Source organism: Macaca fascicularis, chromosome 2 (genome assembly GCF_037993035.2).
Source record: "Macaca fascicularis isolate 582-1 chromosome 2, T2T-MFA8v1.1".
In the NCBI taxonomy this organism is placed as follows: domain Eukaryota; kingdom Metazoa; phylum Chordata; class Mammalia; order Primates; family Cercopithecidae; genus Macaca; species Macaca fascicularis.
The window spans coordinates 9,649,773-9,667,889 of NC_088376.1; the positions used below are offsets into that span (position 1 = coordinate 9,649,773).

General features: G+C 39.7%; 1 protein-coding gene across 23 annotated transcripts in view; it reads right to left on the bottom strand.

Annotated features, from left to right (window-relative positions):
• Positions 1 to 479: 479 nt before the first annotated feature.
• Positions 480 to 18,117, bottom strand: part of LPP (LIM domain containing preferred translocation partner in lipoma) — a 724,989-nt gene continuing 707,351 nt past the window's right edge. For all 23 annotated transcript variants that reach the window (XM_074030779.1, XM_074030782.1, XM_065539344.2 and 20 more), the window contains 3 exons: positions 8,610 to 8,788; positions 2,249 to 2,369; positions 480 to 657 (listed from right to left, as the gene is read on the bottom strand). In XM_074030779.1, the coding sequence (XP_073886880.1) occupies positions 529 to 657; positions 2,249 to 2,369; positions 8,610 to 8,788 (429 nt within the window). In that variant the 3' untranslated portion in view covers positions 480 to 528. The remainder of the gene's footprint in view (positions 658 to 2,248; positions 2,370 to 8,609; positions 8,789 to 18,117) is intronic.

Sequence of the window (18,117 nt, forward strand, 5' to 3'; positions counted from 1 at the left end):
AATTGTGCATTTCCCTCCCCAAGGACATGAGTAGTATAAAGCAACAGAAAAATATATTCTTCAGTACATGGGAAAAGAATGGCTACTCTTTACAGTCACAGGCAGAACGGAAATGATAGGATGGAGATTTCACGCCAAAAGCACCTGTGAGTTGGCAGACTCACCCAGGAAAAACTATGTGACAGCAAATACCACACTAAAAAAAGCCATTCAACCAGATGAAAAGTGAGACAAACATAGGGATTAAAAGTTACAGGAATGCAGAAGTGAATGGGATGGAGCATAATCTGTGCAAAAATGTGGAAGTCCTTGGGAACAAAGGCCCGTCAAGATCCTACATGATTCAATGTGAAATGTGTATTTGGTAACAACTTTTAAAAAAATCTCATAATTTATGTGTTTCTAAGGAAAGGTTAATAGCAGATGAAGAACAGAGACTATCCTGTAGTTTGATGGCCTTTCCTCTCGTATTTCTTATCTTTTTCTTGTGTTCGTTCTTCTCAGTGCCAGCTGAACAGGTGACTCAATCTAAAGGTCAGTGCTCGCCTTGGCGGTCAACACCCTGATGCGGGCAGAGTTGCAGGTCTTGCAGAGGATGTGCCCATCCAAGGGATAGCAGCCTTGGTTATCTCCTTCAGACAGGAGACCACCGCAATCCTAGAACAGTAAAGACAGATGGAAACGATGCTAGTAAAAATGTTAAGTACATATGTGGAGAACAAATGATTGAGCTTTCTATTCAAGGCCTCCATAATGTGGCCACTTACTATCCTTCCTGCTTTACATTCTGCTAATCCCCTGCATCCTTTCTCCCACTATACAACATAGTATATCTTGAATGTAATTGAATTAGAGATTGGGGACATAAATATAAATGGCCATAAATATAATCCTCCTAGGGTCACTTCATATGAAATACAGGTGTAAGAAGAGAAGAGTCCACCCATCTTGGCTCCCATGTAGAAGTTTGCTGCCCCTACTCAAATAACAAGAGAAAATAAGAATGTCCCTAACCACTGATTCATTTTTACCCTTTACCATTAGTTTAAGGATCTCTCAAAATGCATGCACAGGTACAGGAATGGAATGTTTTGGCCATTTCTGGGCTCCAGCAAAGGTAGACTGATTTCTGCCAAGCAGAAGGGCCACCAGTGGGTTCTGTGTGTTTACTTCAATTGTAGTAAGAAAATAAAATCCTAAAGTTTGTGGGGAGCAGTGGTTTGCTGTACTTTCTAAAGGAGACAGCATTGTATAGAGCAAAGACTGCTAGTCTGGGGGACAGGCCTCCTGAGCACCACCCATAGGTTTGCCACAGTCTGCCTCAATGCACACAGGCTGACTGCCACTCTGAAAATAGCTTCTGATTTTTCTACCTTACCGAGCTGTTGAGAAGATCAAAGAAGACAATGGATCAAAAAAAAAAAAAAATGCAAAGAACTGCATAACTGTAAAGGAATATACTACCGTGGCCAGCTCCTCTTAGGGTCCATTTTGAAAAGTGTTATATAACAGTTAAATACTGGCCTTTGTCTTTGGAGAAAATAGAAGTTTCTTTGGAAAATAAATACATAGTACTTTATCAAGAGGTGTGTGTTTGCTAACTTTAGTATAAACTCTCAAAGGCCACAACAGCTATGAACCTCGCCTCTGCTCTCTACCATGGTGGCAAGGAGGTCAATGGAGCTCATGTCTTCATTTGGCATAGAATGAAATTTAAGTTAACAGGGCATCCAGATCACAACAGCGGCAATGGTTCTACTCTTCGGGAAGTTTTGCTTTACGAAAAAGAACATGAAGATGTACTGCAGCTCTAGAGGCGTTCAGGAAACTGAGCAATTAGTAGTGCATGCTAACAAAGAAATAAATCTCCGTGACTCTGACCAAGAAGTTCTAACCAAAGCCTCAGAGCCAAAGTGAAAGATTCAATAACACCATTTCTCACCAATTTAATATTTCGCAATTTACAACGTCCTTTAATATACAATTTTGTATTTCACTCTCACACCTTATTCGGAGGAGTTAAGGACCTGAGCCCTTTCTTCCGGTGAGGAAGCAGACTGAGCCAGGTAAAGTGACTTATTCAACAGCACGTGCTTGGACTACTAGTGTCAGATCTAAAATCCAAGTCCTAGGAGTAAAGGCACTAAGGCCATTCTGAGATTTAGTAATTGCTACATCTATATAACCGAGCTTGAATGAGCCTTTCAATGCCTGCCACAGACTGGCAGGGCAGGGGTGTCAACCAGACCTCGCATCGGTAGCAGTGAACATGGAAATCTCGATCCAAAGCCACAATACGGACAGTCTCCTCCTGGCCCGGGGCTGGCATAATAGGCTCCTTGCACACAGAACATCGCGGGGCAAATTTCCTGAAAATGGAGAGAGGGTTCTGGTTAGATACTGCACATTGACACTCAGGTGGGACACAGAGGTAAAAGGAAAAGGTGGAACCTGAGTCAGGATATCTGCTTCCTCATCTGTAAGGTGACGGAGTTAGACTGAGAGACTGTGGAGGTTCTTCCATCAATAGGTGGCAAATACTGTGATATTTGACAAGGTGAGAGAGTGAGCGTGTGAATCGCTTGGGCATGAAGAGCATCTAGCAGCTCTTTCCTGCATGGTGTGTGGTATGAAATTCACCTTTAGATAGGTTCTGAATGCAAACACTGTGCTTGGGCTGGGCTAACTGGAGGAGAGAACAAAGTCCTGTCCAACCCCTGTTTGTTTCTGACTTTTGCTTCTAGACTTCTGTATGCACTCCTCAGGTCCCAGAAAAATATTCTGAGGCTGGTATCTTTGCCTTGTTCCCACCTTTTAGAGCTTCTTTCTTGTAAATTTGTCTTGACTTCTAGGAACTGACACAAGAAGACTCAAATACATAACTTTTCAAAAGGGCAGAAGTTAGTGAGTTTAAATATACATTACACAAAACTGAAAATGGCCAAGTCTGCATTTCCCACATTTTTTATTGTGTTAAACTTTTGCTTAAAAATTAAAAGTTAAAGAGCTATCAAATTCTTTATTCTTTAAAGGATTTTAGCACTATTAAAGGGTGAGTGTATACTGACACACATACACATACATATACGTATACATATGCATATGTGTATGTTTTTGAGGCTGCTGGTAAATAATTTTAATATTTATTAATTTCTTAGTATTTCTTAATATGATCAATGGTACCTAACATTTTTTTTTTCTATGACAGATTAATTGGCTGAAAATATAGACCATGTATCTATCTGTATCTTCTGGAAATTGGAAGTGGTATTTATGAAGGTATGAAATGACACATGATTTGAAATGGACATGGATAAGAATTGAAGAGATTTTAAAAAAGAAAATCAGACTATGTGACTCAGTTTTTTTCATGGTACTTGTTTTAAGATAAATGATGTTAAAAATTTATCTATTTGTAGTGAGACTTAAAAAGAAATAATGATAGTAATCTAATACTTTGCAGAGCACGTTATGGTTGTCACAGCATTTCTACATCCATTATACTCTATATGTACATATTAATTTTCCTGGCAGCACCCAAAAAGCATCTGTATGGCTGCAATCTAAATAAATATGAATTAAGCAGCAGATCAATTGATTGCTGTGAAAGAAAAGTTAAAAGGATCATGGTACCACTACAGCAGTAATCAGAGTTGTTATAATTGGTATTTTATATAAGAAGTTTATATTCAGTGGCGAAAAATTGCTTTGGACTACCAGATTATTTTTAAATCTGGGTCATCAGTGGTGAAATAAGTAGGCTTCTGGGATCAACTGCAAAATTTCCTTTCCCCAAACTCTGTGAGGGCAGAAGTATGTTTTCCTTATCAGTGTATCCATAAGCCTTCTCCAATTTCCCCAAATAGAATTATCTACTCCTCTAAGACAAAAATTCAGTCACTGAATTTATCCATTTTGGTAGTAATTGTTTGGATATATTTATGGGGCACTAAACTCTAAGCTTCCACAAGATAGAACTTTGCTCTGTCTCGGAGTCTCCAGAAACTATCACTGTGACTGGTACAGAAAAAAGAAAGTTGGGCTATATCTAATGAAATGAATCTGTCATATTTCTCTGTAAAAATGATATTAGTTGGGCTATATGTTCAATCTCAAGGTTCTTCCTCTTTGGGAAGACATAAACTGTATTCTTGCTGAGTCATGATTCTTTCCTACCAATTGGCCTCATTTCCATGATGAGAAAAACCAAAGCAAAGAGGCAGGAGGTGGTTCTCATAGTGCCTCTCACAGCGTTCCTCCAGTAGCAATTGGAGGAGGGTTCACAATCCCAGGTGGTCTATTTCAAGGCTTAGCTCACTGAGTGGACAATAATCATAAAAATACATTCGATGAAAACACTTTTGATGATTAAAGTTACCATTTATTGAGTGCTTATTATATACCAAGCCCTGTTAAGCGCTTCACACACTTGACATCGTTTTCTACTGACAGCAACATTATGAGGAAGTATTTTTATCATTTCTACTTTACAGCCAACAGAGCCAAGGCTCAGAGAGGGATGATCTTGGTCACCTTGTATTCCGGCACATTTCTGGCAATCAACAAATGGATGCTGATTAAATACCTAAATGAATGAGGTAAGTAATAATCTTGGTAAGAAAGCACAGATAGGGGACTAAAGCCTCCATACACACAGGCAGTTAAAGAAATCTGCTTTTCTGGATTTTCTCCCTGGGATTACAAGAATAAGCAAGGACTTCCAGTACAGACCTGAGAAGGAGTTCTATATATTTCTGCAGTATTTCTATTAACTTATATATACAAATCCCTATTGCAAAAATGATACAAGATGGTTACTGTAAAGTTATATATCTGTATACACAAACACACATATGTATATACACACACACGTATATTTCCATAGCAGTCAGACTATGGTAAGTGCTATCTACAAAAGACTTATAAAACTCTATAAAACACAGAGATTAAGATATAAATCCAAACATGAAAAAAGGGAGGGGCGGAGATCCGAGTTTTCTTCCAGGAAATGGTAATTGAGTTGGGCCTTTGAAGATAACCATTTAGGTGAAATGAGAAAATGTGTATGTGTGTGTTGGGGGGGGCGGAGATGGTCTTCTAGAAGACAGAGTCTGCAGTGGTTGCAGCGGTCATCTGAAATGACATCTGTGAAAGATTGCATGTCCAATAGGCTGGAGAACATGAGCCAACATTGACCAAAGGTGATTATGTAGAGGATGGCCCATTAACAAGGTCTCAAAAACGGTATTCCAGAACCTTGCTACACAAAGTGCAGGCCATGCGCACCTGGGAGCTTGACAGAAATCCAGAATCTTAGGCCCCGCTCCAGACCTGATTTAAAATCCAAAGTTTCACAAGATCCCTCTGTGGATTACAGGCACATTAAAGTTTGGGAAGCACTGGTTTAAAACACAGACTAAGGCTGGGCGCGGTGGCTCACGCCTGTAATCCCAGTGCTTTGGGAGGCCGAGGCGGGTGGCTCACCTGAGGTCAAGAGTTCAACACCAGCCTGGCCAACATAGTGAAAGCTCATTTCTACTGAAAATACAAACATTAGCCAGGCGTGGTGGCGGGTGCCTGTGCTACTTGGGAGACTGAGGCAGGAGAATTGCTTGAACAGGGGAGGCGGAGGTTGCAGTGAGATGAGATTGCGCCACTGCATTCCAGCCTGGGCGACAAGAGCAAGACTCCATCTCAAAAGAAAGAAAGAAAATAAACAATAAATAAATAATAAATAAATAAAAGGCAGACTAAGCAGGTGAGGCAAATCCCTTCTTATGGGTCTCCTGTATTTCAAGGTAATCTCCATTCTGAGGTTGCTCCAGTTACAGCAAAGCAAATCTCCCCGAACACCGAGAACCGTTTCCTAACTCTGTGCCTCTGCTTTTTGCCTGAGTTGTTCCCTCTGCTAGAAATCTCGTTTCCCATTTAAAACACTCTTGATATTCTCCTTCCACCAAGCCTGGTGTGACCGCAGAGCCAGGTGATCTGACTTTGACAGCGCCAGTCCTTACCTGTGCCTGCCTCATGGAGTTCAGCCCTTTCTCCCCGTGTGCACACTTTCTCTGCCCTCCTCCTGGCAAGCTCCTTGCTGACAGCGACTTCTCTATATATATCTGCTCAAGTTCTCTCCTTGTATCTCTCTCCTTCAGCATTTAATGCAGCAGTTGGTACCCAGAGGGTTCTTTATAAATGTGAGCTGAGCTGAATTAACATGCATTTTCTAAAGGTCCACAGAAGGAGACCCACGCAAAAGGACCACAAACAAGGCCCCAAAAACTGTCTGGAGGAGGAATATCCCTTTGTCTGCCCTCTCCCGGGTCTTTCACTGATGAGCCTATGCTGGACTTTCAGCTGCTTTGTATTCTAGTAATTTTAAGGCTCATAAATAAGAGTTCCGTAAAACAGTTTCTGATTTTCCTTTAGGAAATGGGGAAAGGATCAAAACACTTCTGTCTCTACATACCTGCCAATCACAAAGACAACATTATTATTATTTTTTAATTTATGTTTTAACGTGCATTGAACTAGTGGGAAAGGTTAGCCGGGGGTTTTCATTTTTTACCCCCCTTGTAGTTGCTCAAGTCTGCCTTTTTGGGAGCTTTCAGACCCACACACTTATGTCACCAGTCACCAGTCCCTAATTATGCTCCCTACCCCCTAGACATGAAAGATAAATGGCACAGATATAAACTTACATTTGTCAAAATTGATTTCCTGCTTTAATTGAGGGGTGTAATAGATCAGTCTTTTCTAGCCACAGAAACATGTGTGCTCTGATTATAAGTATCGGTCTTTCTTGGATTAGGGTAAGTCTAAGAAAGGAGAGAAACAGTGACACAACATACTCCCCATTGAGATCTTTTCACTTCCCTTAAATAGATGCAGGGATTTTTTAATGTGTAATTACAAGCTAAAAATATCAATAACGTGAAGTACAATTTATGCTGCGACTGCCCTTTAAAAGTGAGTCCTTCCTTGTCTAATTCAGGTTGCAAACTTCTGCCTCTGGGGTTTTTTAATTCATTCATCCTCACGTCTTTTGGTGAGGTTTTCACTTTCTTTGCTACTTGGAAAGTGGTTAGGACATTCATTTTTAAAATATGAGTCTCAGGTCTCCAAACTGCTTGTGGTAAGTGCTTCCTGGTTGTTGACAATCAACACAGTGGTGACAATTAACTCAGAAGACTTCACACTTGGAGGCCATAGAATGGATACCCAACCTGGTGAGCAATACAAGCTTCATCTCTTTGATAGCCTCAAAGGCTGTCTTCAAAGCCACTGCCCAGCAAACACATACAGAAACCTGAGTCCACCATTTACAGATCATATCTATAGGTTTAATACCGTCCATAAAAATATAAAAGAAATGTTTGCTGGGCACAGTAGCCCATGCCTATAATCCCAGCTTTTTGGGAGGCTGAGGCAGGTGGATCACTTGAGGACAGGAATTGAGACCAGCCTGGCCAACACGGTGAAACCCCCTCTCTACTAAAAATACAAAGATTACCCGGGCATGGTGGTGCATGCCTGTGGTCTCAGTACCTTGGGAGGCTGAGGTAGGAGAATTGCAGTGAGCCGAGATTGCACCACTGCACTCCAGCCTGGGCAACAGAGTGAGACCTTGTCTTTAAAAAAAAAAAAAAAAATATATATATATATATATATATATATATATATATATAAAATAAATGTTTTATATAAAAAATATATAATATAAATATATATATATATATATGACAAATGTTATCAACTAATTAACAAACTGGCCAAATAAAAATAAGCAAAATACAAAACTGTATAAACTTCTCAATTTTCATAAAGACCCCAGCCGTAATACAGGAAAGAAGGACCTACAAATGAGAGAAAGGAAGTAGTGGGGAACAGATTATTTTGGGCTCATGAGTAACTGGCCTTGATCTTGAGGCATCATTTTTTAATCCTCGTCAAAAGAGCACACAATTTGCATTCATTAATTCTATTAAAAAATAACTTGAGAAAGAGAAGACTTGGGTGGAAGAAAAGGCTGGGGAATGGCGTGAATATATTGACAACGGCATGAAACTGCCTCTGAATATGCGAGAGGCTTGCATTAGTAAAAGAACTGAATGGTTCTCTGTGTCTGTCCACCATAACTTCCTATCAGTAGAGTGGCAGGAATGTAGAGATTAGCTCTTGAGAAAACTCTGGGTTGTCACAGCTGAGAGAGCTTTAGAGAGGGTTTGGTCTAATGACCAAATTGAAGAGCTCAAATAAGTTGAGCAATTGCCAAATGTCACACATTTTGTTCATATTTAGGCCAGGATCCTGTTTCTTTCTAATACATACACACTATAGCTGAGCCAGCTTTTTCATCATTACAGTTACCCAGAGATGCAATGGACAAGCTCTGGGGAAGCCCTGACACAGAGACCAGGCTGGATGACTGCATGGATTGTCTGATATTGATTCCTGCATTGGATGAGGGGATCAATAAGCTCTTTTGAAATCCTCACTAAATCCTGAAATTCTATAGTTCTGAGAGAGAAGAATGTATGCCCAGATGCCAGGCAGTAAGAACAGACACCAAAAGGACTGGCAGGGTGGCGACGAGAGAGTAGGTTGCCTACTTGTGGAAGTCCTCAATGCAATGAATGAGCCCGCCAGCATCCACAGTGAATGGGATCCCATCCAGGCTGCGGTGGCACATCACGCAGGTGAAACAGTGAGGATGATAGGCCTTCCCGGTGGCTCGGAGAATCCGCTCCATGATGGGCTTGGAACACACATTGCACTGCTCCAGAGTATTCTGGGGAAGGAAACAGAAACAACATTAGACTGGGACAGAAGGGGGTCCATACTGCATGATAAGCCTCTTTACAAAACAGATTGTCTCAGGTCCTTATCACACTACTCTAAGGCAGGCATTTATCACCATTTACAAATCACATCTACAGCTTTAATACAGTCCTTAAAAATATAAAACAAGTGTTATCAACCAATTAACTAACAAACTGGCCAAAGAAGTGTGTTACAGAGAGAAGGAAACACAATTAGATGGGTCAGATGGCTTTTCTAGTATCATTTAGGTAGTAGGTGGCAAGTCCAGAACTGAGAACATGTGTTTTCTGACTTCTATCCTTGTTCCTTTCTTTGTTTCCTATAGCAAAGGTGATGGCAAACTTTTCTCTAAAGTCCCATATAGTAAATATTTCTGGCTTTGTTGTAACAACTGAATTCTGCTATTATAGCTGGAAAGCAGTCATAGATAGCATGTAAACACATGGGCATGCTTGTGTTCTAGTAATACTTTATTTACAAAAAAAACAAAAACAAAAACAAAAACAAAAAAACAGACAGTGGGCTGGATTTGACCCATGCACATAGTATGTTGACCTTCTTTGAACTATACCACTCGGGTTCTCCAATTGAAGAATGCTTCACTATTACTTCTAAAACTTGATTCATTATCAAAGACATAGTGCGACCACTTAGACCATAGTGTGATCGCTAAGACCCCTACTTTTTACAGAATAGTCTGTCAGATAACTGAGACAGAGCATGCTAGATGCAGAACCCAAATCAGAACTCAGCATAATCAATTAGGCTTCTGATAATTTAAAGCTTTGAGTTACACACCATCTCCAAGTTCAGAGTTCGTAAACTCTTGATAGAAATGTTGAATGTACAAGGGAGCTGGTTTGAAAAAGTGAATTAAGAAACTCATTTATCTGGCCTTAAAAATATGCTAAGCTTTAAAAATATACAGCACCCCTGAAAAGGGACACCGCTTAGTGAGTAAGGTCACAGAAAGATCGGCTGTTAACTTTCCATCCCCCCCTTTAATCCCATGCTCTTACCAAACAACCACGTTTCACATGTAAAATACTATATTCCAACTGAGATATCTGGACTAACTCATTGAGTTTACAATCAGGAATAAACCTGGGATGTGGATCTTATTAGAAAGAAGCAGAACTGAATAGGATGTGGAAATTCAAGCGTAACTGTTTTTTTACCATGAGGATATTTAAATGGCTATGAAGCAAGAAGTGTCTGTATGTAGGTAACCAGTGTCCTTATGTCTAACCTATAGCAATGACCTCTGATTTGGCTTCTTTGTTTGCATCTCTATTCTTATAATACTCCCCTTGCTCCTGTCTCCAATGACTTCCAGTTTTCTTTCCAAACACAGATGTGGTCAAGTACAAGTACCTTTTTTTTTTTTTTTTTTTGAGACGGAGTCTCACGCTGTCCCCCAGGCTGGAGTGCAGTGGCGCGATCTCGGCTCACTGCAAGCTCCGCCTCCCGGGTTCCCGCCATTCTCCTGCCTCAGCCTCCTGAGTAGCTGGGACTACAGGCGCCCGCCACCGCGCCCGGCTAATTTTTTGTATTTTTAGTAGAGACGGGGTTTCACTGTGGTCTCGATCTCCTGACCTTGTGATCCGCCCGCCTCGGCCTCCCAAAGTGCTGGGATTACAGGCTTGAGCCACCGCGCCCGGCCAAGTACAAGTACCTTTCTGGATAACAAAATCTTAATGGCTCCACAATGTCAAAAGAGCTCATTCTTTACATGGTATCCAACCCTCCTTTCTAGGCTCAGCTTCTCATAACATCCCAGACTACTCACTCTTGTTCAAACCTATGTGAAACTCCCATACTCCTGTGCCTTGGCTAATGCCTAGATGTATCGCAATTTGCCATTTTGACCTTTCAAGGTACAGGCTAGAAGGCCATTCCCCAGGGAAGCCTTCCTCAATGGTCCCACTTGGAATGAATTGCTTCTTTCTCTCCCATTCCTGAGCACTTTATTTGCTTTGCTTACAATACTTTAAGTGTGCACTTTATTTAAATTATTTATGCATATGTCTATTTCCTCTACCAGACTTTAATTTCATTAAGGGCAGAGACTACGTCTGAAGAACGTATTTCTCTGTCCTATAATGCACCCAGCATACTGTCTGAAATAGAAATAAGCCTGAGATGAATGTGTGCAAAAAGAATGAACGAAGGAATATTGTTTATATCCCACTCTGGCAGCACAGTGCTGGCCTGACTCCCTTAACTCTGGAATCCATCCCAAGATGAATTGGTAAATCCATCATCATCCTTCCCTCAAAGCTGTGGTTGCCTGAGGTTCTGAAATTGCTTCCTATGCCTCTGGTCACAGTCCGAACGCATGGAAACTATTAACCTATTTGTTTTTCCCATTTTGAAGTGGTGAAGTTAAAATAGCAGAAGAGCACAGGGTAAGAGTCTGGAGATGATGATGGTTTGAAGAATGAGGGCCTGTTTCTTTTCTACCCTGACAGTCTGAGCTAATGTGGCTGGAAATTGTCTTCCTAGGACTTATGTTTTGCTCCTCTGTGGGTTTTTACCTTTTTTTTTTTTTTTTAAGTCAGCCCTGTAATGGAGTGGAATAACCAGGAAATGTTTGACCAGAAAATGTTTTTGTTTGCATTGAGGCTTGGCTGCAAGATTCAGCTCATTTACTCAAAACTAGCAGCAATAGAACAGGCTTAGTTCCTATGGAAAGGCCTTGTGATCTACAGATGCTGCATTCAAAGAACAGGTAATACAAACACTTCTGCAACAAAGGAAACAAAGTATAAAATGTGATTAAAATCAGCCTATTGCAAAATGCCCTCAAATCGGAAAATAAAAGTTCCAAGAATGCAGTTGACTGGCATCCTACGCTAGTGAATGATGTAGAAGGACATGTTATCCTTCACCAGTCTGCGCCTTTTACTGCAATCTTCCCCCTTTCAGTCTCCAGTGGGGTCCACTAGCGGCCTTTGAGAAAGGAAAAACTCAGTGTCAGGGAGGAAGGGTCTGGGAGTTCCCTTAGTCTAGGCTCTCTTTCCACAGGTGCACAGATAGACTTTGAGAATGGATCTGCTGGACCTGAGTTGTGGAGAGCATGAGATGCAGAGGTGGGACTGGTACTCCAGTTACCTGACTCCTAATAATTCAGAGAGGAAGCTAAGAAATTCATCACGTGGCCATGAAAAAGGAAAGCTGCTAGGTGAAGAATGTGAATTATCTTTCTGACTTTGTCAAAATCTACTGTATGACATTGGGTAAATAATTTCTTCCTTCGATCTCAGTTTTCTCATTTGAAAAATGATTAATTCAAACTATAATTTTATTAATCTGTAATAAATCAGTATTAACGACAATAGAAAAAGGTACATGTTTACATCACCAGAAATATACAAAAACAACTGGATAACCCCTTATCAGAGGTTTGAAAGGGGCATTCATTTGCTAGAAGCCCGGACTATATTACCTTTACTATGCACCTCCACTGATAATTCTAGAAATTGCTAATGGTAAAATTGTAAGCACCATAGAGGGATATTTTCGTGTTTAGATGATTATTTTAAAGCCAGACATGCAAATATTGTGTTCATCTCAACTAAGTTAACATGAAATGGTTGACAAAACAGTTTTGAAAAAAAAGAAAGTAAGCAAATAAGTGAAAGAGGGAGGTCTCTAAATATGCCTATTCAAATCACTTTTTTTTTTTTTTTTTGTCTAGTAGGGTTGCCAGGATTGATAGCTGGGGATTTAAGAGGAAAGAGCACGTTCCAGTTTACGAACCTTCAGTATCAGTAGTGTGCTTTGTGACTGGACTCTGGATCCAGCTCCATCGCTGTCCCATGGACTCCTCCTCCCAGCTGCCACACTGAGCTTTCTGCCACATCTTTAATAAGCAACATTCTTTTACAAGCCCAAGACTATCTTATACCCTACTTTGCTTAGAGAATGCCTACTCATCCTTCAAAGTGAAACCCAAATGTCACCTCTTCTGAAAAATCTTTCCTAAATCTTTTTCTGTTGTATTCCAAGCAAAATAAGTAACTTCTTCCACTCTCATAGGATTGTATTATGCTTCCCCTATGACACTGAACACAATGTACTTGATTTAGTGGTTTATGTCAACCTCTATGACTAAACTGCCATCACTCCTCCCTCCTCCCATGAAGCCATAGTCTGAGGTTGTGTTTCCTAGGAAACAAGTTCTGAAACAGATTTGCACACAGTTAGTTATCCAGAAGTGTCCTTGCAATCAACACCTGTGGGAAAGTATAGGAAGTCCCTATACTTCTTATACTTCCTCTTCCTATTGTACACTCTATCTACAGTATCCACGATAGTAAGCATCCTTGCCCAGGGACTACAAAGTCTGTGACACACAGTAAGTAATTGGTAATCAGCTGTGGAAGGCCTTTGGCCAAAGCTGAATGAAGAATGCAAATTTTATTCATTTTGCAGCAGGCATTGTTTGAGGATTTTTTTCCCATAAAAAATGTTTTAGGCTACTCCAATGAAAGTATGGTTAAAGTGAAAAGATGTAAGAGTGGCAGAAAAAAGCAAATTCTGTTGCTAAAAGTCACAGCTTATAAACTTTTCTGAAATGTTGGCAATACAATTGCGACTAAAAACAAAAAACTCAGTGAAACTAAAAATTAAATCACAAATCAACTTTGTACAGAAAACTCCCAAATGCAACTGTTTTTAAGTCAGAGATACAATGGGGTAGTATTTTTTCCTATCCTTGGATATTGTGTAAATAACTTGTAACTCACAGGCAGAAAAGCTAAAGAATCGTATGAATATAAATGAAGCATATAGGTAACATAAACATGAACTACTAATGAGATGATAAAGAATAAGAATATTACCATTATTTACATATTACACAGGTATACGTAAGTGTTCAATTTTGAATATTTAAAATCAAGATATATAGTCTTCATTTACGTAAGTAATTGAAGATTCAGAAGACTATAAAGTGACTACTGCCATTTGGAAATGTTAACATTTTCATTTTATAAAATTAAAATGTGATCTCATATTCATCTTTACCTTTTTTAGGTACAAAAACAATATCGTGAAACAGGAAAGATTCTTGGAAAGATAAGGAGTGACATCTCATGATCTAGATAGTTCAGGTCTTGTTGAGATAAGAACAAAAAGAAAAAAGAGAGAGTTAGAAGACATTCAGTATTGAAAAGTCTTCAGTGATTATACTAGCCGAGGAGTTTTCAACTCCTTTTACTTGGCCATTCACCCATAATCCTTTCTTCAGGGAAGCAATTTATCAAAAAAAAGCACATACTAAAGAGCCCAAAATCACTTCTGGCTGAAGGGCATGAAGAGATGGAACCTGTACTATCTGAAAAACTATGATTCTAGTCCAACTGCTGGATTCAAGATAGGGAACACAGCTAGTGACAGATTGGGAGTTACAATACAGGTCTCCTAATTCTCTGTCCAGTGGAGACTCTCTCTCTGCTATATCACATTATATGGAATCTGTATATCAGTAGACATACTCTGTATTTTCTGTATTTCAGATAGAAAGAAGGCATTCAGGCTTACTATCTGCAAGTTACATGCAAATAAATAGAGAAAACATGTTAAGATCTTAAGACAGTTTATCTCCTAAACTACTACAGGATAAGAGAAAACTTGTCATTGGATCCCAAGCATCTGCAACAGTATGCTTGCATAAAATTAACGTTCCTCAACCATCAGTTAGTTAATGAATTAATAAACTCCAAGTGAGTACTTTCTATAAAATAATTTTTGTTTTGTTTTTTTCTATTTAAGCCTGCAAAACAATTCTCTAGTCTAGAGCTTTTCAACTGGCAGGTCAACACACAGTGTGCTTCAAGTGGGCTCCGGGTGCACCATATTTGGGAGGGTTTGGAGGGACCAGAGGTGTCCAGAGTTCCTGCGTGGGTGCCTTGGGACAGGAGAGGTCTCATCCGCTTACTCCAGTGTGCTGAGTGAGTGTCATCATTTTCCACATGGACTGGGATGTGAGAAAGTTTGGGAAGTGCCGCTCAAGTGTAGGTGTCCCCAACAGCATGGCAGTGTGCTACAGTCAAGAAGGAGCAGGGCTCCTCAGCCAATTTCTCTGGAAATGCCAGTGCCATTTCAAAATACTGCTGTTGCCCAACTTAATTATGGAATACAAACTTATTCTATACCTTGATTCTGGTCATCAAGGTTGCTTCCCAAATGATGGCAGTACTTTTGGGTTTCCTTTGCAGGTGAAGATGTCCTTTTACCTTGGTAGTTCCCATGACCGTATACTAAATAACCTTCCAACGGCTCTGCCTTCCTGTGAGATATGCACTTTTTGTTAACATTTCTCTTGCTCTTTCTAATGTCCTTTGCCTATATCTTAATCTAAGTCGATATTTGTATCTGCCTGTAATGTGTGTTTTGAAACAGACTGAAAATAATAATCTCAAGCTTAATAGCATCCCACCCCCATGACTGCGATTTTTCAATTAGAATCAAAATTCCTCTTTTACAGATGAAGGTTTTCCCACTAGATAGGAAAAGTTTTGAAACAATGTAACAGATAGCATCAAATCTCGAAACTACATTTTTTTGATGTCATGACACAGCCCCCCTACCCCTGAAAATGACAGCTATGAAACACATAACTGAAAATTCAGTAAAAGAATTTCCACTTTTTTTTGTTAATCTTTTGGAGCGCAACTTTTTGTATGTATTGCCTCAGCTTTCTTATAAACTCTCTTTAAACAAACTTCTCACATGCCTCTCTAAAGAGCAGAGCTGCCTCCGCGCTGATTCTAGTACTGTGGAAAGCCTAAAGAGTGGAACAAAGCGTTCAACAGCCTGGCAGGTACAGAGGAAGAGACGGAAGATAAAGACGCCATCCCTGCCCTCAAAGGTTCCCAATGCAGTGAGAGAGGTGGACACAACTATTAATAACCGACTCGAGGCAAAGGGCATGACAAATTGCTATCATTGAGGCACAAGTAATGAATGATGGGAACGCAGAGAAGAGAGTAATTACTCATGAATGGTGAGAGAGCAGGCAGTATGGTGGTGGTCTATGACAATCTATTCTAGCTGGAATTGGATTTGGCACTTGAAAACAAACTTCTTTTAACCCCCTCTGGAATTAATGTTGTGCTAAAACAAGAGTCTTTAATATCTAATACTCTTTGAGAGGAGTTGCAGATAAGCCTGCACTGAAACAAATTCATTGCACAGGAAGAATATTGTAACAAAATCTGTGTACTAAACAGCACTGGTGAAAGGGAACTCAATATTGCCAGACATGAACATCCATTTTTTTTTTTTTTTTTTTAAAGACAGAGTCTCACTTTGTCACCCGGGCTGGAGTGCAGTGGCGTGATCTCAGCTCACTGCAACCTCTGTCTCCCGGTTTCAAGTGATTCTCCTGCCTCAGCCTCTTGAGTAGCTGGGACTACAGACGCGTGCCACCACACCCAGCTAATTTTTTATTTTTAATAGAGACATGGTTTCACCATGTTGGCCAGGCTGGTCTTGAACTCCTGACCTCAGGTGATCTGCCCGCCTCGGCCTCCCAAAGTGCTGGGATTACAGGTATGAGCCACGCGCCCGGCTGAACATCCATGTTTTAACTAGCACAGACAAAACCTATGTGTTAGTATTAAAAAGAATTTAGAAAAACAATTTTCTTATAAAATTTTCTGTTTGTATTTGGACTACATACACTGGCTTTAAAATTAAGAAATATGCCCTAAAGCCGTAAGGAAAAAGCCAATGGAAAGAACAAAAAGATCACGGCAATGAGGCCGTTCTATTGAATTTTGCCATGAGCTAGAAATCACATCCTTTACAAAGTAAATTATGCCCTGTTTTTTATTCTTAAGCACTAGGGTTAGGATTGTGATCTGAGCTTTAGTAAATCAGAAAAGAAAATCTCAATTATAGAACATTTAGTTTATTTATGCCTTAATGCCCAGAGAGGTAGTATTTTACTTTAAAATGCGTAACCCATGTGGCATGCTGGGTCTTCCAAAACACTTATCTTGAATGTCTTCTGATCCTTGAAAAATGTAGGGCAGGGGGAAGGGGAGTGAGAGCTAACAGCTGTGGGTCACACCTCAGTCACATCTGAGAAGACTAAGACCATGGTGAGAGCGAAAGAAAAGAATTGAGTTCCTTTCCTTCTGAGACAAGTCAAATGATAGATTTTGCCTTTACAACATAAGTCAGGTGAAGATTTATTAACTTAGACATCAAAGAAGGTCTGCCATATTACAGTAAGAGAATTAGTGAAACATTAGTAAAAAGGTGATCTGGGTTTGAAAAGCTAGGCGATTTTCTTGACTTTTCTGGCCTTTGGTTTCTGTAGACTGAAGTGTCTACATTGCAGTGTTGTGACGTTTAAATGAGTTCACATATTATCAAAGCGAGAACCCAGTCCTGACTATATAATAAATGTTAGTTTTATAAATTCCCTATACAAATTTGAAGGGGCTAAGACATTTATTCAACTAACTTGTCATCCTTTGATCATTTAATGTAACTACCACATTGAAGCACTGTATTTCTATAATTTTTTCCCTTCACCATTAATTCTCCTATATTTTATATCTGTCCTTTTAACAAATGGATTCTCTAAGGAATTGTGTATATGATACTCTGGGATAACTGGATAATGTCATAACATAAAATGGGCTTCTAGACTTCTAAGTGACTTTCCCCTGCTTTCCTGGGAATTTTGTGAAAAAGCTCTTCTTCTATATAAACCTGATTATACCCCAATTCCATACATTTCTTAATTCTTCATAAAAGTAATTTACATTCCTTTATATACCAACAATAATAACTGACACTTTGATTTGGTACAATCCTTTAAGTTTACTAAATGTACACAAACAGGAACCCATCTAATCTCCAGAACAATCTGGTATGGGAGGTGGAACGGTAGAATTCTTTTCCTCATTACACGCCACACAGCTATAAATGCAGCCAGGATTTGAACCTGTGTTTTCTAAAGTACAAAGAGAAAGGCTCATTCTTCTACTTCATACTGTTCTTCAATTAACAAGTTTCTCAAATATCTTTCTACCTTATCCTATATAAAGGCAATTATTCAGAATGCAGTTAATAATCTTTAGCATGCAGATTTCCCATAGCCTTTCATAAACACATAGTTTGGTTGAGCTTGAAAAATTCCCCGAATCATCTTGCCCAACTGTTTCACCTTACATACTAGGACACTGCATTCTGGGAAGCTGATTTGCCTATCATGGTATATTTGCCCAATGTGGTATACTATTTTGTGAAAAAGTCCAGGACGTAGATGACATG